Below are 22,993 nucleotides of genomic sequence, written 5' to 3'. Positions count from 1 at the left end.
AAGTATTAATTCTGAATTATTTCTATACTTAAAAATGAAGGGTGCCACTAGTGCCACTAAACGGCATCACAGTGTTAACTTGTGAATTGGCTTTTAGTTGTCTTTGCATATTTGAGACAGGAGACCATATTTTAACATCTGAAAAACACCCGATGTGCACATCATGCCTTCACGAAACATGAGCAGAACAAATTCTTTGTAAATCAATTTGTACATAAATTGTTGCATTCAATGGGACAATTTCGTACAAATGGTTTTACGCAAGATTCACAGAGAAAACTGTTCTGCTTGGGTTTTAAGAATAAGTTACACAATCTGTTTTAAGTAATAACACACATTTTTGTCTTGTTCTTGTATCTAATGAATAAATAAACATTCACAGTGTAGGTTGGAAAAAGTATGTGAAACCCTCGGCAAATTACATCAACAAAAACTAATTAGAGTCAGGAGTTGGCAAATCTGGCATCCAATTAATGAAACGAGATTGGAGGTGTGGGTTAGAGCTATTTTGACTTGTATAAAGCAAATTGTGAGCTTGCTATTCACAAGAAGCATTTGCTGACGTGGAGCACGTGGACCTACAATCAAGAATTGCTGCTTTGCATAAATATGGAAAAAGTTCCTGGAAGAGATTAGATATCCATCTGGCCACAGTTAGACAAATGGTCTATAAATAGAGATGATTTAGTACTGTAGCTACTCTCCCTAGAAGTGGCTAAGATTACTCTAAGGGCACACCGCAGAACGCTTGGTGAGGTAAAAAAGAACCCAAGAGAGACAGCTAAAATGTGAAGGAATCATTGGAACTAGTTAATATCTCTGTTCATGAATCTACTATATGCAAAACATTCCACTGGCAAACACCATCTTGACACCCCACAACACTACTAGGAAAGGTTGAATTGTTTGGGAAGAATATGCAGCACCACCTATGGTGTTAAAATGGCACCAAATTCCAGCATGAAAACATCCTAATGGTGAAGTATGGTGGAGGGAGCATCATGATTTTGGGCTGCTTTGTGGCCCGGACTGCTTGCCATCATCGAGGGATATATCACAACCTCAAAGTATATCCTAAATTACATGATCATGCCCAAATATTTCTTTGGAAGTTTCTGAAAAAAAATTTGGTTTAGGTTTGCATTAAAAAAATCAATTGCGTAATGGCGGCAATGGCCTAAAAAGTCTGTTATTTTCCAAAAAATGCCAAAATGGCTCAAACATTTCCTTGGTAGAAATGGGAAAATCATGACCTTTTTATTTACTTAAAAAGTAAATTAAATTGTTTTGTTTTTGTGTCATCTACTATTAAGCAGTTTAGCGTTTGACGCGTTTAGGGCATCTGAAATCCAGCCATGTTTAAGGCAGAAGAAAATCAGAACAGGTCAAATAAAACCAAATAAATAACAACATGCAGGTGTAAATGTGTTATATTAAATATTGAGATGAGAATATGAACAGTCTAGATTTTCAGAAGTGTTTAATAATGAATCAGTCTAAAATATTGGATGACATGTTATGTGACATTAGTGAAACATGCATTGATCCTCTAACCCGAGGACAAATTTAAGCAAAAGCTGTAATGATGGTTCAATAAAAAGATTAAAGTTTTCAGAACAAAGCATTTCAATCAAACACTCTGTTCTATAGATGATTCAAAAGGATTCAAAAGTAGTACATAGTAGTTACAGACATCAATTAAACATGTCAATGCTACGTTACAGTATAGTACAATTCAAATAAAAGACTTAGCATTTCCTGAATACATCTTTCCCATACATCTTTCTCCTATACAAGATTAAAGGAATTATTAACATACTAATTTACAACTACAATGAAACAAAACATTTGCATTTCTCACTTTAAAAAAACAAACAAACAGCCATTGGTAAATTATTCATTAGTTTTCAGCCTTATTAGTTTTAGGGCTCTAAAACATCTTAAACATATTTCACTTCACATTCATACAAAGTGCTTCACAATTCAACCATTTAAGAGGACTTGTGGATCTTATGCAATGGGTTCAAATACTTTGAGGCTATTGCAATGGACCTATATCAGATCTTTAATTGCATACATGATGGGATATTGGGCGAATGAAGAACAAACAGTACTTTGGCAAACTGTATTGCCCTATAATGCTCTGTACATTTTCAAGTCAAGGGGTCCATTTCATATATAACATTTTTGATTATGGGTTTGATCAGCACAATAGCTCACTTGGGCAAACAATATCAACATGTTAAGTAAAGTGTTATTTTTTTGTTATACCTCCAACAATTTAGGGGGTCCCTAATTATAACCATTATGGTTCCCAGGTTCTGTAAAACCTGCCAGGAATTAAAATAATACTCAACAGAAATGTACTTATCAGTGCATCCTACATTATGCTACAGTATTAACACTTAGCAGCTATATGTGGGCAATTTTGAAAGTTATATATGTGACATGATGAATTAATGCCCTTTGGATTTTCACGACATTTTCATAACTATCATGAGAATGAAAGATCGTAGTGCTACCTTTGATTACCCAAAAAAAGGATTATCACTTAGCAAATTTTGTTACATAAAAAAAAAAACATAAGCTGCTATGGCATCCATTCACGTCTTTCTGTTTTCAGATTCTTAGAGCCGTCATCATAGTGCAAAAGCAGGAGTTAGAGATCACAGACAGACAGGAAACATCTCTCTCCTCTTATTGAGGAAGGCGGCTCTCCTTCAGCTCTTTAAAGAAGTCGGACAAGCAGGTGATTCCTCTCAATTTATTTTTCTGCAACAAGATAAACTTAAATCAAACCTCTTTCATGTGGTTCAATTCAACATCAAGTGATGTTCACCACCCATTTTACTTCCGTAAAGCATTTCCCAAAATATTCTAGTTACGAAAAGTAGTGTAATGCATTACATTATTATGTTCATATGTATGTTTTTTGCATTTGTTTTAGAAATGACAAGTAATCAGTAATGTGATTACTTTTACTTTTATCAGTAAAGAGAAGTAATTAGTTATTTATAGTGAATTACTTTGAGAAATTTACCGAACACTGGTACCACAAACACCTAAACAATGTTCGGAATGGAAAACTAGCATACTGCGCAGTGTAAACATTGCCTATTTAAAAAACAAACAAAAGTACAGTATGTGAAACAGTAAGCAGTATGTAAGGATACAGGATTCAATCAGTTTTACAGTACATGACTGTCACATGACCTCATTAGGTGCATGTATAATTCAGCGAGTGGCATCCAGGTACCATCTCAGACATAAACATTAACATTTTTTATTTAAACTACATTTTCTGTAAAAATGTTGACTCTACGCAGTTTGATCAAATAATGAAGAGGCGTTAAAATTTAGATGTGACATTGTCAAACGTGCAATTAATACATAGTATTCACTACAGAAATAGTACAAATAGTATGTATGGATATTTCGTTAACAGAACTTACCTTCTCCTGCGTTGCAGATACAGTCGAATGAGCCATTGCACCACAAACGGCCAGATAACAGCCAAGGCCACAGTTCCAGGAGAAACATCAAAAGGCCACCAGGACAGCTTCTTAAACGTGCAAATAAAGATACATCATTCATATAATATGTAACAAAAAAACAAGAAAAATGGTCCATTGAATAGTTGCAGAAAAATTAAGAAAACAAATCTGGTAAGGGGGGGGCTGTGTAGCTCAGCAAGTATTGACTCCGACTACCACCCCTGGAGTCACGAGTTCAAATCCAGGGTGTGCTGAGCGACTCCAGCCAGCTCTCCTAAGCAACCAAATTGGCCTGGTTGCTAGGGAGGGTAAAGTCACACTGGGCAACCTTCTCGTGGTTGTGATTAGTGGTTCTCGCTCTCAATAGGTTGTGTGGTAAGTGGTGCGTGGATCGAGGAGATTTCTTTTCTTTTTTTTTTAAACATGTACAGTGAAAAAGTGATTGTTAACCTTCAGAAAATTTTGTTTGTCACATTTAGTGTATAAGGTTTGCAATTTTTGCAGCCCTGTGACAAAAATGTGCATTTATATACATTTTAAACCCTGATATGTATGATTTTGTTATTTTCTAGCAATAATCATAAATTCCTTGGGTAAATATTCTAATAAAAGGAGAATGGGTAAAGCCCTGTTCACCCCACCAGTGACAAAGAGACACTCATTCATTTTCAATGAGAGCAGAGCAACTTCCAGCGAAAGAGCGACCGTGACCATTGGCGACAAGATGTGGACAAGGCAAGCAACATGACAATTGGCAGTGAGAACGGGACTTAACCGGGTTACAAGTAACATGGTGGCAGATTTAGCATAAATGAAGCTGTCATTTAGAAAAGGCTAACTAGTTTGAGTGCCAACGGTTAGTTTGTAGTTATTGATAAACTTATAATTACTATTAAAGTAAATAAAACTATTTGTTAGATCAATTGTCTTGCAAATACAGGGTTGAATGAATACAGATGAATGCAGTTCACACTAGAGGTAGCCTGATAGTGGAATTAGTGATACTAAGGTGGAGGTCGACATTTTTTAAAATTGATTAATGGAATGTTAAAAATTATCTTAAGTCATTCCTGGCTAGGATGGGCACCGACACAAAGGTTAGAGGAGCCCAAAATTAATAAAATGCCAAATTCAGTTTATTGTTCAACCAAAATAATAACCAGAAAAAAATATTTCAAAGATTTGGTGCATAAAGAGGGACTAAAGCTGAAGTATGAAACACAAAACAGCTTTCAGAGGCCACATGCATCTTTTTCTCAACGCTTTGGCCTTACGTCCACACAGACTTTTTTTTTGGCGATATTTTACAACGAAAACTGAGCTTTTCAAGAACTCTCCCAAGTGGTTCATTTGAAAATGGTGTCTTCGCAATATGTAGATGGGAAACACATATCTGAACACAATGAAATATTTGTTGTCATGTGAGGCAGACACATGATCCATTTAACCAAAACAATCAAGATGGCGGCCCATGTTGTAGTGGTGTTGTTGTTGTACCAGACACTCACTTTGAGAGCACTGTTAAAGATAAATGTTATTTTGTACAACCTTCACATAACATTCCTACAAAGACGACAAGAACTTTACTCAGAATTGCTGTCTGGCGACAGAACAAAGGATGATTGCGTTTCAGACCGTTCATGGAACAGTGATTTTTCGCATGTGCTGTAAGGGGATTTAAGAGTATTCATACAGTTTCAGTGTGGATGAGCAACTTTTGGAAACCGCTTAAAACAGCAGTGTGGATGGAGAGCGTTTTTAAAAAGAAAACGCCATTTTCAAATGTATCCGGATTCATGTGGAAGTAGCTAGAATACACACCCCATCTGCCACTGATAAGACAAACAGATAGTCCCGTCCCCAACTCACGCCATTGATCAAATCAAGGTTATTGTCTCTCTAGAGATGGTTCGCCCAAATCATACAAGACCACAGAGAAAAACAGAAGAATAAAAAAATATGGATTTTTAAGATTTTTATTGATAACCGACAGTTCCAAAAAGCAATTATCAGCACAGTCTACCTCTAGTTGACACTTGTGTAAAATTTAAGAAAGGGTCCAAATGACTAGTAAACTACCTACTTTTCATTTTAAAAGAACATGGGATTTGTTTTAATAAATAGAATGGAACACCAATATGTACCCTAAGAGCAATTGGCTGCTGAGGATTAGTATGTATGATTTTTTCATTCCATTTACAAAATTCAGTCCCTCACTGCAAACATAATTACAGTAATTAGGTTTAAGAAGTGGTAAACCAATCCTTATAAAGCATTGTTAACCAAAAACTACAACAATAATCAATCAAAACAAACAAACAATTTATTTGTTAAACTGACTGTACCTTCTTAGTTTTGCTTGCAGGCGGTGATAGGTAGTCAGATGGCAGGGCTAAGGATCTGGCCTGAAAGGTGATATGAATAAAGTTGAATTGTGCAGTTTTTCGGTGTTATTCTTATATGACGCATTTCTGGAGTAAAAGATGCTGGTTTGTAACCTGAGAGGCTGTAAGAGCTTCTAACGTGTGAAGTCTCTCTAACACACTCTGCATATCGTCCTGCAGTCTGGCCAGAGCACAGATGATCTGTTCATTGAGATTTTCCATTGTAGCTTCATCATTTCCCCAGCGTTCCCCATCCCCCCCACTGCCCTGCTGTGGTCTCACTGACCCGGAGCCAAAGGCCGGTGACCTGGACCCTGATACACACAAAAAACAACAAACCAGCTCAAACAACATTCTGTAGATAACTAACACAATTTCACCAGGTATTACGTTTTATACCTGGATGGACTGCTCTTCAGGGCCTTATCCCAATCCTAGTCTGCCAAGTAGGTTTTATGCTTATTAGTGTATCACATTATTAGCTTGCATCTCACTTGGTTTTGGAACAGAGCCTAAATGTAATCGCTACTGGATTTAGCTGTGTAGTTTGTACCTCTTCCCCTTCTGACCACAGAACTGTTACTTTTGTTCACAGTAATGTTCTGTCTCTGTGACCCTCCTCTGCTGCTTCGGCCATCTTCTCCTCCATGCTGTACACCCTCCTCCCTTTCCAGCTGATCCTGTGATACCTCTGTGGAGGACAGTGCCCTGTAGCTCTCCTCGGCTACGTCCTGTGAGTAGTTTATGTGAAACTCAGAGCCCTTGAGTCCAAAAATAAAGGCACTGCATAAATCCTCATGTGACTAGTTGTGAGTTTCCAGTGTCAAGTAAATTTGTATGTCCTAACTGAGAGCAAAAATGCAGTGCAAAATGACACCACCACCCAGGAAATGAGAACATATTTTATGGTCAATACTCAGCTGTGATGCAATTAGAAACAGTCATGGACAGATATTATCCATGAGATTTTCAGTATGGGCCGCTTAGCCAATTTACAGAAGCTTTTAAATAATTTTTTGGTGAATATTGTGTTGAATTCAAGCAGTAAGTCAATTGAGGGAGATATTGTTACACTGTTTTTATATTAGTATCGACTTGGTACAAAAGGTACGTTACTTTTGATATACTTATGTTTTATAATTCAAAATCAAATTAGCTAACACTAAATTAGATTTAATATAGAGTATATGTGTATTTCTTCATCTTCGGGCAATTTGAAATTAAAACAAAAATCAAGAAAAACTGCATTTTCAACTTTCTTTCTACTCCCATATAGATGCGGCTTGGTCAGTAAGCAGCATTGTGATTTCCCCACGACGCTTGTGTAAAAAACAAACATGGCATCAGAGGAAGACTTGGCTATTTTATTCTCTGTTGCTTTGCTTTATTCCCAGATATTCCAGAGTTGTTTCTGTGTTTATTTTCTTAATTTACCATCGTGACCTGCAGGGGAATTGCGCTGCAATAGTGGGGTTTCCCACTTACGTGAAACTCTGGGTATGCCTCAGTGTAATTTAGCACATATACGAGGATATGAGGGACAGTTGTCTATAAAATTGTTGATAAATTGGTGTTTAAAAGGGTATATTTTATGGTATATGTGCTTTTCCCTTTTCCCACTGTATTCCCAGAAAATCTCTCACATGCACACTCTTCAAAAACCTGTAAGAACGTTGCTTATGTGTTTACATGACCACATAGACATTAAAACCACTTTGTATTAATCCCTTAAATAGTTTAAGAAAAACTGATTTCTGATTTGACGATGTTTCAAAATGCCGCATATTGCAAAAAAACCTTGTGGCAAGGAGGAGGGCAGACAATTTCACATGCAGACAATGTGCGGTCATGTAAATGCATAAAACGGCATTTTTCAGTGTAACTCATAAACTGCTTAAGAATATACCAATCAACATGAGTAGATTTTTGCAATTACCCCGAATTCGCATTGCATGTGAAATATAAGATAAGTGATGTTTGATGAAATCTTAAATTCAAGGTAAATATGGGAGCAGAATATTAATGTTAGCTATGAAATGACCCTCACCAAGACAAAAGAGTTGGCCATTTTATTTAAAAAAAAAAATTAAAAATTACGCTTTCGACTGGTCAATCGTTTTGCATGTTCTCATAGTATTGTAGTTGCAGCAAATTACTGAGACTTAATGCCATTTTTAAGCCATGTTGTTCATAACAGTTGTATTTTGCTAATGTTTTTTTAACAACCGTTTCTGCATGATGCAGTCTCAAAAAAGCTAATTTGGTTTCTTTGGAGTGAAGGGTTTTAGAAAGAGGGGGCATGGCTAATCCAATGGATTAGTCTCGTGGAAGTAGAATGGCTAAAATCGCTAACAGCACCTTTAAATCGCTCAAGGTTGAAAAACAACCCTAAATGTACACTCACCTGAAGGATTATTAGGAACACCATACTAATACTGTGTTTGACCCCCTTTCGCCTTCAGAACTGCCTTAATTCTACGTGGCATTGATTCAACAAGGTGCTGAAAGCATTCTTTAGAAATGTTGGCCCATATTGATAGGATAGCATCTTGCAGTTGATGGAGATTTGTGGGATGCACATCTGGGGCACGAAGCTCCCGTTCCACCACATCCCAAAGATGCTCTATTGGGTTGAGCTCTGGTGACTGTGTGGGCCATTTTAGTACAGTGAACTCATTGTCATGTTCAAAAAAACAATTTGAAATGATTCGAGCTTTGTGACATGGTGCATTATCCTGCTGGAAGTAGCCATCAGAGGATGGGTACCCGGTGGGGACTTCTGCTGTTGTAGCCCATCCGCCTCAAGGTTGTGGGTGTTGTGGCTTCACAAATGCTTTGCTGCATACCTCGGTTGTAACGAGTGGTTATTTCAGGCAAAGTTGCTCTTCTATCAGCTTGAATCAGTCGGCCCATTCTCCTCTGACCTCTAGCATCAACAAGGCATTTTCGCCCACAGGACTGCCGCATACTGGATGTTTTTCCCTTTTCACACCATTCTTTGTAAACCCGATTGTGAAATACTCAGACCGGCCCGTCTGGCACCAACAACCATGCCACGCTCAAAATTGCTTAAATCACCTTTCTTTCCCATTCTGACATTCAGTTTGGAGTTCAGGAGATTGTCTTGACCAGGACCACACCCCTAAATGCATTGAAGCAACTGCCATGTGATTGGTTGATTAGATAATTGCATTAATGAGAAATTGAACAGGTGTTCCTAATAATCCTTTAGGTGAGTGTATATTGGCATTAAACTGGCCATCTGCAATATGTTTCGCTCATAACGATTATTGAAAGACACATATCAGTTGACCACTTACTCAAAACTTGTGACCGATGGCTGGTTAGGACAAAAACTTTTAATTTGGAAGAAATTTATTACGTTGCTTAAACACATTGTGCCTGGTTGGACACGGTGTAAGAGTAAACCTCTTCTTACCTCTTCTGCACCAAACTGGTCCACAGAGTCACAGTACACCTCACTGTCTGAGTCACTGGCTACATGATGGGAACTGGACACATTTTCTATCACAATTAAAGAGATGAATTGAACTTTATGAAATCACTCCACCAAGTAGCTACAGAACATATTGTTACTTTCACAAAAAACTTCGATGTTAATAAAAAATTAATGATTGCCTCCAAAGTCCTTCTCCTCACCTTTGACATGTCCAATGACCTCTATGATCTCTCCATCATGGTTAATGCTTTCAGTTTCTTCTTCACACTCTTGCCCATTCTGATCAGACTTAGCACAATGTGTTCCATTGGTTAATACTTTATGTTGCCCGATACTGCCATTAGATACCTGTCCTTTTGGCCTCCCTGCTGAAGCCCTTTTCTTAGGTTGTGGGGCTAAAAAGACACCATAGTTTGTGTCAATGCCAAGATAGGTCTCGGATCAAGGGTTTTTGTTACCAGTTTTATCGCATACCAGATGATAAACAGATGTCTGAACACTTAAACATAAAGCATACTTTCTTTCTTCAACAAGCAACATGATTTGAGGTATCGTATTTGTCGCACATGTTTTTGTTCAATTCCCTAATCCTAAAGTTATCAATAATAATAAAAATAGTGGTTTTACCTTTTTTCTGCTCTTTAACTTCCTCGTCTTCATCTCTTTCCTCATCATCTTCTCTGTCTTCCAGCTCTATTGATTTAGTGTTTGGAAGCTCTGATGTTTTTACAGGTTCACTGTTCAGACTGCCGTTCATCTCCATTGTCCTGATGATACTTTTAGTGACACTTTTGGGTGGTGATGTTAGCATGCTCCCAAAGCCTGGCGAATAGCACAGCATACATGTAAGGTGATGCTTTGGGGATGCATTCTCAAATAAAGGCCCCTACTAATAGGACTACTCTATGTGACTCTGAAAGCAAAGATCTACTGGTAAAACTATAACCTGTAACTGCATCCAGCAATCTAAACTAATAACAACAGTGAGTGAACAGAGGTTTCAAAGGTGACACATGGATTACAGCACTATTATTTAAGGGGAGAACACACTGGTATTCACTTGCCTTCAAGTTGCCTAGCAAATCTTTCCAAGCGGGCTGAGCACCAAACAAAGGTTTATTAGTTAGTAAATGTAAACAAGACGCTATAATTCTGTATGAATGAATATGTATCAGAGTTTTCATTATGAACCATAGACTGTGAGAAGTTTGGAAAATATGGATTTTCAAATTAAACTGTAGCAGAGTTTTGACATGGCCAAATTGTTTATTTGAACTGACATTTTTAGAAGGAACTAACGCAATGATATAAAACTTTTGTCTGATAGCAATAGCTGTTAATTATTTATTATTGAATATATTATGGCTGATAACCAATATGAAGGCTGATATTGTAAAACAAAAATATTTCATTTTTAAATATTACAAATATTTAAAACAAAAAATGGCATGCGAAACAAGTGAAACATTCAATTTTTCACTTTTCAACAAATATTTTAATGTATAGCAGAAACGTGTGGGTAGACATTGAGCTTGTGTGAAACCAACAAAAAACTAATTACCAAGCAGCCTCCATTTAATAGTGCACTTTAAACTCTGTGAAAGTTAAGTTAAAATTAAACTTGTCGCTAAAATGATATCCTAGCAAACCAAGCAACTTCCTATTCGTCATGCATCAATTTGACGCAAAATCCGCGAGGGGAAATTCTTCGCCACCGCAAGTCCATCCCTCGAAATTCACGATTGCGCTTAGAGCTGCTCGATTATAGCAAAAATCCTAATTGTCGATTATTGCTATTGTAATCATGATTATTAATGTCGATTAAAATATTAACTTACCATGATGTCACAAAGCAAGCAACCGTGTGGTTCTTCAGAGTAGCAGATTTAGATGGTGGATATGAGCTGCGCTCCAGTTTCATTTAAGCATCTTTTAAGCATTATATTGTATTTTATATTGCAATAATGTTTAAGGTAAGGCAAATAAAAATGATTTTAAACGGATGTCTATGGTATAGAATAAATTGAATTATTGCTAATAGGATGGAGGACTAATCTAAGCGGCTCTGATTGGCCATTGATGTTTCATTGCTCAACGGACATGTTAGTGATTGGTTAGTATACTCAACCTCTGCAAAAACATGTTGTAAATAGAAACCACTGATGCAACAGGAGCAGACTTAAATTGAACGCTGTAATCGTCAGCTGTCACGATTACATAATCGTAGCAGCCGTAATCGTTATTGCGATTCGTTTTTCGATTAATTGTGCAGCCCTACGTGTTTTGGGTCTGTTTGCGCTTAGAGGGAAGAGGTTGCACTACAAATAATCAGTAGCTGTCATTTTGTTGGAATGGGAAGATTAAAAGACTACAATAATAGACAACTGATAAATGTGTGTTTGGAGATTTTGGTCAAGAAAACATGCGATTTGAAAAGTCAAAAGTTTAAATCATTGGACCTACAACAAACTTCGCGGTTATTGTCTATTGATATTTTTAGTATCAGGTCGATTTACTCTCTCTGTTATAAATCAATTTTGAAAGCGCTTTTTAGTTGGCCCGCATGCCACAAATATTTTTTCCATTTGGCCCACTTGTTGATGAAGTTGAGTAGCCCTGATATAGCACATTATTACAGTTGAAAAACATTGGTAAAACAGTGTGGATGGATGCAAAAACGCCTTTGGTGTGAGCCAAATGCTACAGATTTAATAATCTAAATACCGATCAAACCACCGATATATTGTGTATCCCTAGTTTGTCAGAATTGCTGCTATAGAGACATCTTCATTACTTTGGATTTACTAGATGTAATAGATGTAATATTAGATTGTGAACATCTGTGAAGGCTTTTTAGGTCTTTTCCTGAAGTCACTTTACCTGTGCTCAAATCTGACACTTGCGTTATCTTCTTCTTCTCATCCACAAGCTCGTAAAATGGGCCCATAACCTGCAGGAGCTCCTCCACCTCATTCGTCACAGGCATACTTTCTAGGATCTATTCAGGAAAAGAAAAGCTGATGTTACAGAAAAGCTGAAACACAAATGATTACATTAAAGTCATACCACAATCTCTTTTCAAACCATTCAATAATCCAAAAAACATAATTACCAGTTTCAAATCATCCACGTAGGCTGTCATGGCCTCTTCCTTTGCCATTTCACCCAGAGAATTCCAGGCATCCCTAAACACAAACACCAGAGAGGGTCAGCGAGAACTTTACAATGATAAGCTGCTTGTCAACGATGATGTTTTGCCATCTCATGCTCAACAACTGGAACTCTAGTTTCAAGGTGACTCTCAGGACTCACAAAAACACTGTAGATATAAAAGGATGAAACGTAATGAAATGGCCCATGTGGAACAAAATAGCGTGACCCATCCGAGCATTTGATACAGATCAACAAGCATTAGCTCCAATAACTCAATAAAACTTTGAACTTTAATGATTTTAAAAGCATTTTTGCAGAAGTTACAAATGCAGAACTCCAGAAAGTTACTAATAATACGAACGCTGATCTGTTATCTCACTGAACTTTCAACGGATGAACAGCTCACTCTCAATAGGTCATTGACGCTGATCAAAATGATCTAGACTGATTTAAAGATCAAAACAAACTGCGCCAAATCAAACAAACAAGTTGTCCCGCCCAAACTCATGCCATTGGATAAGCCAGAAGTTACATGTCAGGCCCCTCAAATAAACAGACCAATTTTGTGATGGTGTTAGTAACAAATCCAAATGGACAAATCTAGACATCTATTTGGTTCAATACCATTTGGCTTTGCCAACTGGGTCCCAGAATCCTGGCCGGGGAATGTTGCAGGGGCCTTGAGTTGCTTGCTTGTAGTAGCTATAAAATTTCAGCATCATGTCATGGGAAGGTTGAAATGAACCTGAACATTAAGAAAACAATCTTTTTCAGGGAAACCTAGTATCAACAAGGCATAAAAAAGTCAGTCATTCTACTTGTAAATATATATATATATATATATATTTACATTACATATACATTATGTACAACACTCACACACTCATCAGGACCAGTAGTCAACACACACTAGCTATTTAAGCACCTAAGCCAGGCAGAATGTAGGCTAATCGTGTTGACCAATGGAAGTTGAACAAGTATATGATCCTGTGCATAGCGCCCCCTTCTTAATTACCTGTTTGATTATTAAACTGCAGCAATCAAATCGAAGTGGGTGAGGGGTCGCGTGCACCGCCTTTACAGCTGCAATGCAACACAGTGCACACTTACAGGAACCCAGCTATGATCATAGTCTTATGGGCCAGTACTCACCGTTTGAAGGTAAACTTTGTATCACTTTGACAGCAGCATTGAACCTCAGCTCGCAGACTGGATTGCCGTCACCATCCATCATGACAACTGCAACAAGCTCTGGATTAAACCTACCAGCAAAGTTATATTATTAATCGAGAGGTGCTACGTGTTCTCCTTGCATTGCGATTTGATTTGTTACAGTTACAGTAAACCTGATTACAAGTTAATGAGTCTGTTTATAATTACAAACCCTTCAAAGTGTAAACAAAGCCAAAAACAATTTTTTTTTGTCGCAACCAATCAAGGGCAATCGAAACATTACATAAAACGCCATTTCAAGCGATATTTATAGTTCAATCTGGATTATAAATGACCAAACGACGTTTAAATAAGCACGACCATTTGATACTTTACCATTTGCTGTTATACCTGCTGTGCCGGAGACGAAGATCTCCTAAATACGTACCTGACTGATCCCATTCGAACGCCTTCGTCGGGTGTTTGCTGGGAATTGTAGTTCTTTTAGAGAATTTAGCTTCATTAAATCTTGCGACAACGATATTTCAATCCTACAAGTGCCATAATTCTGCTGCCCTACGAGTAACATTGCAGGAAATTGTATTGTGGGAAATGTAGTTTTCTGTCGTAATCTTATTCAAAGGGGGGTTATGATTTAAGAGTACTGTCTGTCCGCAATTTCTGAGATTATATTAATACATGTGACTCGTACTATTAAACAAAACAATTTTGTTTGGAAAATTTGTATGATAGACACATCAGTAGGCTATACTTAGATAATTAGTACGTTCATTGTGAGGGGCTATTCACACCAAACGTGTCCTTTGCGCAAAAAAAAAAAAAAAAGCTGGACGCAGGTGTCTCGAGATGCGATTTTTAACATTTTAAGTTATTTATAACGTGTGTGTTTCTGCATAAATGTGTCCAAATGCGTTTTTTTTTTCAATTACTTTCCTGTGTACACATGCATTATATGGACAATATTGCTCCACGTCTCGCTATTGTTTCTGCATCTCACGAATGAGCCCTGCATTTATTTTTATTTTTTTTACTACAAGTACCACAATCCCGTTTCTCTTGGAGTTGCCATCTCATAATTATAGTAATTTCAACATGATGTGTATGCTCCTTAATATTGTGGAAAATAGCATTATGGGAAATGTAGTTCTCCATCGCAGGCTTACCCAAAGGGGTTTAAGGCGTTAACTGTCTCTGACTGAATAAAACATATATGTTCTTAAACTTTGTGTTATAGGCACATAAATAGCATTGTAACGCTTCATGAATCACTTCCAAGCTCTCCATCCCTCAGTAAATTGTAAGGGACTGATCACAGCTACACGTACTTATGCTAAAACAAATACAAATGTACACATTATTAACAGTTGAAGTTCTCTTTAATGTAGCCATTTCTGCAAAAATTCTTGCACGGAAGTGTCACATTTTTTAGGTAATCAAGTTAAAAAGAACTTTAGGTGTTAAAACACGAGTCATAAAAATCACCTGTGTTCTGTTATACTTTCCCCCCTGACTTTTTCCCCCACGAATTATAACAGAAGCCTGTTTTTCCAATTACTTCCAATTTTTTCATTTGCATTGCCACATGTTTTTACAGCATAATGTTATGTTTAGGGTATTACATTTGTAAAATAAATAAATAAATAAATAAATAAATAAAACATGGATGTCATTTGAGAGATGCGACGAGTGCCTCACCCGTCAAAGTGTAAGGAGTGGATAGCTTACATGAAGCGATAGTTCGAGGTTAGCTGATATCATTAACTACTAGTTGTTATGACAGCCAACTGCACAAGTTGAGCCTAAACTCATTTTAAAATGTTGTTGATCCAGTCTTGCTTGTATTGGTAGTTTATGGAGACCGGAACCAGAAAATAATCCAGAGGCAAATTAAATCATCATGTTTAGTCATCACCACCAGTGTGGTTAGTCTGGAAAACTGTGGATTCGTTGCTCTGTCTAGTTATTTTATTCAGCGCAAGAACGTGTTCGGTCTGAACGTCCCCTAGTCCCACAACTACAACTCCCAGCGTTCCTTTCGCGCCGCATCACTGTATCCGCTTATGAAAGCGAGGCCGCAGGAGGAACAGCACTGAGCTCGAGCTCTCGATCAAAGCCGAGAGAAGAGGAGTAAGGTCTGTGGAGACATGTAAGATGGCAGAGCTGCAGATGTTACTAGAGGAAGAAATTCCCGCCGGTAAAGGAGCCCTCTTAGAGAGTTACCAGAACCTCACCAGGGTCGCGGACTACTGTGAAAACAATTATGTTCAGGTAAGCGAGTGTTTGTTTGAACGGAGTGTTTCTGTGCTTCTGTAGCGGGGATCGGAGCGTTGCTGGAGGGATCGGGCAGGAAATATGGTTGTTAAAAGGAAAAGAAGGAATGGACGACTCGTTTGTGGAGATTTGATCTTAAAGTGGTCGATCTTTTAGAAGCTTGGTCATATTTAAATGTTTTGTTGATCAGATTTGTGATCGTACACAGGATTTGTGTCGTTTACACTGAGGGTGTGTCTGGAGACTATGTAACTTACACATGTAAAGTTGTGAACATATCCACCAAATCCCCGTGTCAAACTTCAGAATGCATGATTTGAGGTTTTCCTCGATGCATTTAAGTCTAACTTGACTACAGAAACCGATCGGACTTGTAGTAACTAATGTAAGATTGATATCGTTCTATTGAATATGATCTGAGGATTGTGTTGATATGTCATATGAGAGATCAGAGAGTAGAGCTGGAGTTCTGTTTAATAGATGAGTGTTTCTCTTAAATCATATCTGCTTAAATAAGTGTTGTGAACTAATTAGTTTCCTTCAAAGCTGACATGTACTCAAAGTCTCTCTCTCTCTCTCTCTCTCTCTCTCTCTCTCTCTCTCTCTCTCTCTCTCTCATGCTGGATATGTACTATGTAAACTGGCTGTTTGAGTTTAACTTGTATGAAATTGCTAAATCAGACCAATTTTTTTTAGTAGCCATTTCAAAGTCAGCCTATTGTTTCTTTATTCATCTGATTTATGAAACTATATGTTTTTGAAAAAAATGTATTTTTATTTCATTATAAACTTAGGCTAATATTTAGCTGTTATAATATGAATTCATTTGTTGCATTTATTTTTTTTATTACATTATTTGCACACAAACGTGTGTGTATGTATGTGTGTGTGTATATATATATATATATATATGTGTGTATGTATGTATACACTTGTTTATAATAAATATTAACTATTGTACTTTTTATAATTTTCTTAAAATAAAAGATAAAGGGTTATTTATGAAAATATATATATATTATAACATATTTGTATTTTTATAATATTAATTTTAAATATATTATTAGACTTATTTAAAATAAATATAAACTTGTTTTATTTAGTTATCTATATTATATTTGAAAAATCATATTTCATTGCTAACATAATTTGTCTAATGTGTTTATAGTATTATATAATATATGACGTATAATATCATCATCCTTTATAATACAATGTTGTTTTATATTATTTTTATTTAATTTATGTTATGTATTTTCACATATTTCTATATAATATTATAATTATAACAAATACAAACTCATTTTTTAACTTGCATCTTTTTTGTTTGGAAAAAAAAAAAAACTCGAATTTTCTTTTATTATATATTCATTACCACAATTTGTTTTTATAATATTAGTATGTATCCTATTTCTATAATATACTTATTTATATATATATATATATATATATCATAGTATATATATATATATATATATATATATATATATATATATAAAATCAAGTTATTTTATATATATATATTTATATATATATATATATATTTATATATATATATAAAAAATCATCAGTAAGAGCACACTGAGCTTTGACTGTCAGGATTTAAGTATTAATGATTTAGTACATTGAGTAATTTAAGGTTTAGCCTATTGGCCATTTATCAGTATGACTCTTTCTAGACACACTTAAACAGTTAAAAAAAAAATCAAGTGTGAACCACAACAACAAAAGTGCTAGAAAGAAGATCTCCATTTTTGATTTGTCAAGAAAGAGTTCATGCACTCTTATGAAGTTTATGAAAGAGAGAACAGTTTAAAAAGTGAAAGCAAAATACTTCCTTTCATGCTTGACCGATTTACAGCGTCATATGTAACCACTGTCAATCTAACCAATATCTTGATACACAACACTGAGATTGAGCTACAAATAAAAGAAAATGGTCTTCAGGTGTAAAGGGACTATTAAGATAAACAGCATTTAATGGAGTCCTAATTTCTTTAGAAAAAGTTGTTCGACAGGTAGCGCAGCACCTGATCAGAAAGTGGCCCATCAAGTTTGGTGTAAAATGACATCCAAATCACCTGCATGAGTGAACATGCGTTTGAGTTGCACCGATACTACAGCAGCGACCACAGGAGCATTGACTCTGATGGGAAACTGATGACTAAGTCTGGTGTTCATTAACAGCATGGCCTGTAGGCTACCATGTGGCTCTTTCCACCCTGTGATCTTCCTCTATACATCAATGCCCGAGCTCAGGATGAAGGCACTTCCTTTAAGTGTGAATATGTCTAAAGAGCCCCAGTGTTTAGTGGATCCCCTGCTAGTGCATCATTTCGTGTTCACAATATACTAATTCATGACATCGAAAACTAGGGAGCGGGGTGAGATGCACCAACAGCTTGTGTTGCTATGATGGTGCAGCAGATGCTGGGAGTGGGTTTGTGTAACCAGGACAGTCACTGCCCCACTTTCTCGTGCCGTGTGTTAGGCATGTGAAGCATTTAAGGAGTGTTGTGAAGTTAATAGTCTATTGCAGGGGCTGGATAGGTCACACTGCTGTTTGTGGTGTGCATGTGGAACTGTTGTTGTTCCTCTGGTCTGGATTTGATCACATATGACATCCGGAGACCTTTTAACCCATATGCAGTGCATAGAATACATTTAAAGGGACAGTTTATGCAAAGATGAAATGCTCATGTCGTTCCAACCCTGTATGACTTTCATTCTTCTGTGGAATAAAAAAAAGGAAATATTTTGAAGAATTTGCACACTGCTCTTGTCCATACTATGAAAGTGGTTGGTGACCACAAGCGCAAAAGGACAAAATGTGCCATGAATGTTCATAAAAGTTAGTCCACATGACTTCATTTTAGCTTTATGTGAGGATCAGACCAAAATTTAAGTAGTTATTTGCTGAAAATCTTCCCCTCCAACTCTCAAATCTCATTCTCATTGGCATATGTTCTGACAAAGAATGTAAATATGCACTGCGACAGGTTAATGATAGTATATGTACATTTAGATGTGCAATTATAATCAAACTACAGCAGGTTTTTGTAAAGCCGAGCTATAGTTTTCAGCTGTCTGTCCATGTATACATGACACAATGCGTAATTTGAATATTTAAACAAAAGCTAAGCCAACTGTAGTCATATTAGCATGTATACGTGCTTGACGATGCCCAGCTACAATCACATCTAGGTCTGTTAGTAAACGTGTACATGTTTAAAAACAACAAATTAGGTTAGTCGGACTGAAATCGAACTTTTAAAGTGAATGTCAACGTACCGAGTAACGTCAAACACCATTCCATATCGCATGTCTCGTAACAAACGCTATGCTCCGTTTGAATATGCGGGAGTGCGAGTGATATTATCAATGAATAACAACTTGAATTTTTGTCTGTTCGACATGCAAGCTATCGTATATCTTGAAAATATAGCGTAGAAGTAATATGGACTACTTTTATGGTGCTATTTTTCTCCACAGCTTCTGTCCCATGTTTTATGGAAAAGAGCACCTGGAACCATGTGATAAACCTCTTCTTTTGTGTTTTCCACAAGAGTAGGCAGATATGGGTTTAGATCAACGTAAGGGTTCATTTTTGGGTGAAATATTTCTTTGAGGCACTTTCATTAGGAAATTAGGAATTGGCATTTTAAAGTAATTTTGAAGTCGAGTACTTAAACCCACAGAAAAGAGTAATCGATTACTTGAAAATTGAAATGTGAGTTAAAAATAATTGCTCGCAAAAGTTACGAAGAAAAGTTAAAATAAGATAACTTCAACAAACTATGCTTTTGGGAAGAAAAAACTGAGCATTAATAATAATAATAATAATAATAATAATAATAATAATAATAATAATAAAAAATATTTTCACACACCTGGAGCTTGCATAGAAACCAATACTGATGGCATCAGGGTAATACTCGTACTATATAAACTCTTAAGTCCATAAAGTGTATAGGCCATCACATTTTTATAATTTCACATTTTATTATTCAGAAAAAGTGGTGAAAGTCTTTTTTATAAAATGCACTCTGCCTGTGTTAAGAGATTTAATGCACATACTGGTCTGATAATCTTCAGAGTTTCTCGTACCGCTTCACATTTTTCATTGGTATTCCGAATACCAGTGTAGAATTCAATAAGATTCCAAATATTACAAGTATTACTACACTTGGCTTTGCTTTCAAAAACACAGACACCATCAAATCTTCTCTCTTCCAACACCTTGGTGACACAACACAGCACCTCCCAGTGGGAAGTACAGTTTTCATCGCTGCTCTCTGCAGGCTGATATGCAAAGAAAAGTCTCTTTGCAATTTTCGAGTAGTATTTTTATTAGTTCACTAGCTGGTGCAGAACAATTACTCAAATAGTTGATTACTTGTGCACATCCCTAATGGAAATGCATCGATTGTATGTATACATTATTTTATTGTATGTGGTATTCAATGCCTTCTGTAATGTGTTTAGAGTACCCAAGAGCTCTATTTGCATGTTTGGCCAGCAACAGTTCCAATCGTATAGTGAAAGACACTCTGCTTTAACCTCCACGGACAGGCGGGATGCTGACAAGGATGCATTAATGAACATGGGGCCACCTGGCTTAGCTAGCAGGACACAGAGACAAAGAATGCACTTGAATGCAGTCTTTGAATAGGTGATGTACCATAATTGTCACGCACAGAAATGTGAAATGGATACACTTATACTACAGCAGTCAGCCTCTTTTTTTTTTTATTTTTTATCATTAGTTCTTGTATTCCCTTGAGTTTAGGTGCCAGTTAATAATAAAAATAATTCCTTACATTTATATAGCGCTTTTCTAGGCACTTAAGGCACTTTGCAGAGTATAAGGGGGAATCTCCTCAACCACCACCAGTGTGCAGCATCCACCTGGACGACAGTCATGGTGCGCCACACGCTCACCACACACCAGCTATTGATGGAGAGGAGAGTAAGAGTGATGTAGCCAATTCAGGGATGGTTATTATTAGGAGGACATGATAGATAAGGGCCAATGGGGGGAATTCGGCCAGGACTCCAGGGTTACTCCCCTACTCTTTGAGAAGTGCCGTGGGATTTTTTTAATGACCACAGGGAGTCAGGACCTCAGTTTAACATCTCATCTGAAAGACAGTGCCTTTTTGCAGTATAGTGTCCCCGTCACTATGCTGGGGCATTAGGACCCTCACAGACCACAGGGTGAGCACCCCCTGCTGGCCTCCGTAATACCTCTTTCAGTAGCAACCTTGGTTATCCCCAGGAGGTATCCCATCCAGGTACTGGCCATGCTCAATCCTGCTTGGCTATAGTGGCAACCACACAAGAGCTGCAGGGTGATATTGCTGCTGGTTCAGTTCATATGCCTGTGCCTTTTGCCTAGTCTGACTGAAGCAAACCAAGTAGAGATGTGGATTTTCCATATAATAGTAATGATCATTTAGTTCTACACTTGAATCTTCTAGGCTGTGGTCATGTGTATCTAAGCTTTCTTATCGTACTGTTTGTTCTGTGGCCTTCATAGGTGTGGTGTTTCTCTTTCATTTACTCATTGAATCTGGATAAGGATTTTGCCATCCAGGACAGATTGCTGTGCCATGGGCTCTTTGTTGTTTCAACCACATATGCTGTTGCATTTTTCTTTAGAGCACAAGAGGAGGATTTGAGGAGCTTTTAAGCATGTCTTTTCCACTATCGGGCCAGGGCGAGCCAGGGCTATCAACCATAATCAATCTGTCCACCACTGGGCCAATAACTCTGCAGCGTTGCCCTAAAACCCACCCTTAATATGCCTCTGCAGTGCCAACATCACACACCAGTCGATTTCACAAGCAAGTGGGAAGCTCAAGCTGAGATATGTTATCTAAAAATATTGAGGTTATATTGAATGTAAACCGCAAGATAAGTTGGTGTTGACAACTCAACAAAAACTCCAAAAAGACTAGACAAGGTCCCTGAATCTATTTTATAATTGTTTTTACTGGTAAAGATAAATAATAATGAAAGTCAAAATATGAAATGCCATAGATCAGTGTTTATTACTATTTTTGCAGAGTGGGGACAAAATTACAATATTTGCTTACATTTCTGAAATCCAAAAACTACTTTTTACATTTCCAAAAATAGAGATATTTGACATTATTGTTTTTATGTGACTAAAATAAAGGTACATTTCTATTTTCAATTCACTCTATTTGAAATGCGGATGAGTAAATGATGACATCATTTTAATTTTTGGGTATTACTAAGTCAGTGTGCACAGTCTGCTAGTGTTTTAAATATTCATTGCCTTGTTGTCTTTGAGTTGCCATGGAAATGGACACAATCACCCCTCCGAGATGTCTGTGTTTACAGAATCGAGGTCAGAGGATAGTGCAGTTACCCTGGGAGAGACAGAACTTTACCAGCGCTAGCTCAGCTCCTGCTAACATATGTCCTAGAAATTGGTGTTAGCACTGCTCATGCCAGTACCTAGATTACGGCAGAATGCCATAATCCTTTGACTGTTGGCATCTTCGATCATAGCCATACATAAGTCCTATTTATAATCATTAGTTTTCTTAGAGGACATCCTCATGGCTGTTCACCAAAGCAGTGTCTTTTAGAAAAACTGGTCTTAGTAAATACTGAAACAAAAAGCACATTATTTACTCATACTAAAATTCTTAAATCACATTAACTGAATCTTGAGTAGCTTGATGCCAGACTCACATTAGTTGTGTTCGTAGCTCCACCTCGTGAAATTATAGCAGTGCAAAACTTGCCAATTTGCAACTCTGCTGTCAATGTCTTCCAATTTAAATTCATTTTCTTTCACAGTTGTAGTTGTCTGAGTTGTAGGTTAATTGTCCAATGTGTTTTTCTGCCCTCTTTGGACAGGAAATAATGGCCCTGATCATTGGCTGTGTTTAAGCAAGAAGCCAATGTCAGATAATTGCTTTTATCGGCACATCTCTAGTTAAAAGAAATAGTTTGCCCAAAAATGCAAATTCCATCATATAAAATTTTTTCATCAATGAATTGAAAAAAATAATCTATGTATT

The 22,993-nt window shown here is 36.9% G+C and overlaps 2 protein-coding genes across 12 annotated transcripts in view; one reads left to right on the top strand and one right to left on the bottom strand.

Moving 5' to 3' along the window:
• Positions 1 to 1,471: 1,471 nt before the first annotated feature.
• LOC127633972 (acyl-CoA-binding domain-containing protein 5A-like) lies at positions 1,472 to 14,120 on the bottom strand. Of its 4 annotated transcripts, none has more exons than XM_052113343.1 (13): positions 14,092 to 14,120; positions 13,644 to 13,753; positions 13,116 to 13,236; positions 12,451 to 12,523; positions 12,219 to 12,336; positions 9,966 to 10,160; positions 9,539 to 9,733; positions 9,318 to 9,403; positions 6,432 to 6,639; positions 5,993 to 6,192; positions 5,840 to 5,899; positions 3,453 to 3,562; positions 1,472 to 2,772 (listed from the first exon to the last, which is right to left on the bottom strand). In XM_052113343.1, exons 1-13 carry the CDS (start codon positions 14,103 to 14,105, stop codon positions 2,760 to 2,762), a joined length of 1,503 nt encoding a protein of 500 aa, XP_051969303.1. In that variant the 5' UTR covers positions 14,106 to 14,120; the 3' UTR covers positions 1,472 to 2,759. The 4 variants fall into 4 exon arrangements, with proteins under 4 accessions (XP_051969303.1, XP_051969304.1, XP_051969306.1 ...); XM_052113344.1 differs by having other exon boundaries at positions 3,453 to 3,559; XM_052113346.1 differs by lacking the exon at positions 14,092 to 14,120 and adding an exon at positions 14,055 to 14,077.
• Positions 14,121 to 15,665: 1,545 nt separating this feature from the next.
• The window catches only part of abi1a (abl-interactor 1a), a 72,893-nt gene continuing 65,565 nt past the window's right edge, over positions 15,666 to 22,993 (top strand). For 2 of the 8 annotated variants that reach the window (XM_052113550.1, XM_052113554.1), the window contains exon 1: positions 15,671 to 15,932. In XM_052113550.1, coding sequence (XP_051969510.1) covers positions 15,816 to 15,932 — 117 coding nt within the window. In that variant the 5' untranslated portion in view covers positions 15,671 to 15,815. Of the gene's footprint in view, positions 15,933 to 22,993 lie in introns of all 8 variants that reach the window. The other 6 variants (XM_052113548.1, XM_052113551.1, XM_052113552.1 and 3 more) reach the window with 6 other exon arrangements.

The sequence above is a fragment of the Xyrauchen texanus genome, chromosome 41 (assembly GCF_025860055.1).
Source record: "Xyrauchen texanus isolate HMW12.3.18 chromosome 41, RBS_HiC_50CHRs, whole genome shotgun sequence".
Classification (NCBI taxonomy): domain Eukaryota; kingdom Metazoa; phylum Chordata; class Actinopteri; order Cypriniformes; family Catostomidae; genus Xyrauchen; species Xyrauchen texanus.
The sequence above is the reverse complement of the archived record's forward strand: the minus strand, read 5'-3'. Positions and strand labels throughout refer to the sequence as shown.

Coding starts and splice junctions, on each gene's coding strand:
- LOC127633972 (XM_052113343.1), bottom strand. Junction 10,161..12,218: donor AGTGTCAGATTTGAGCACAG/GTAAAGTGACTT, acceptor GCTATTCGCCAG/GCTTTGGGAGCATGCTAACA. Junction 6,640..9,317: donor ACCAGTTTGGTGCAGAAGAG/GTAAGAAGAGGT, acceptor TTTGGACTCAAG/GGCTCTGAGTTTCACATAAA.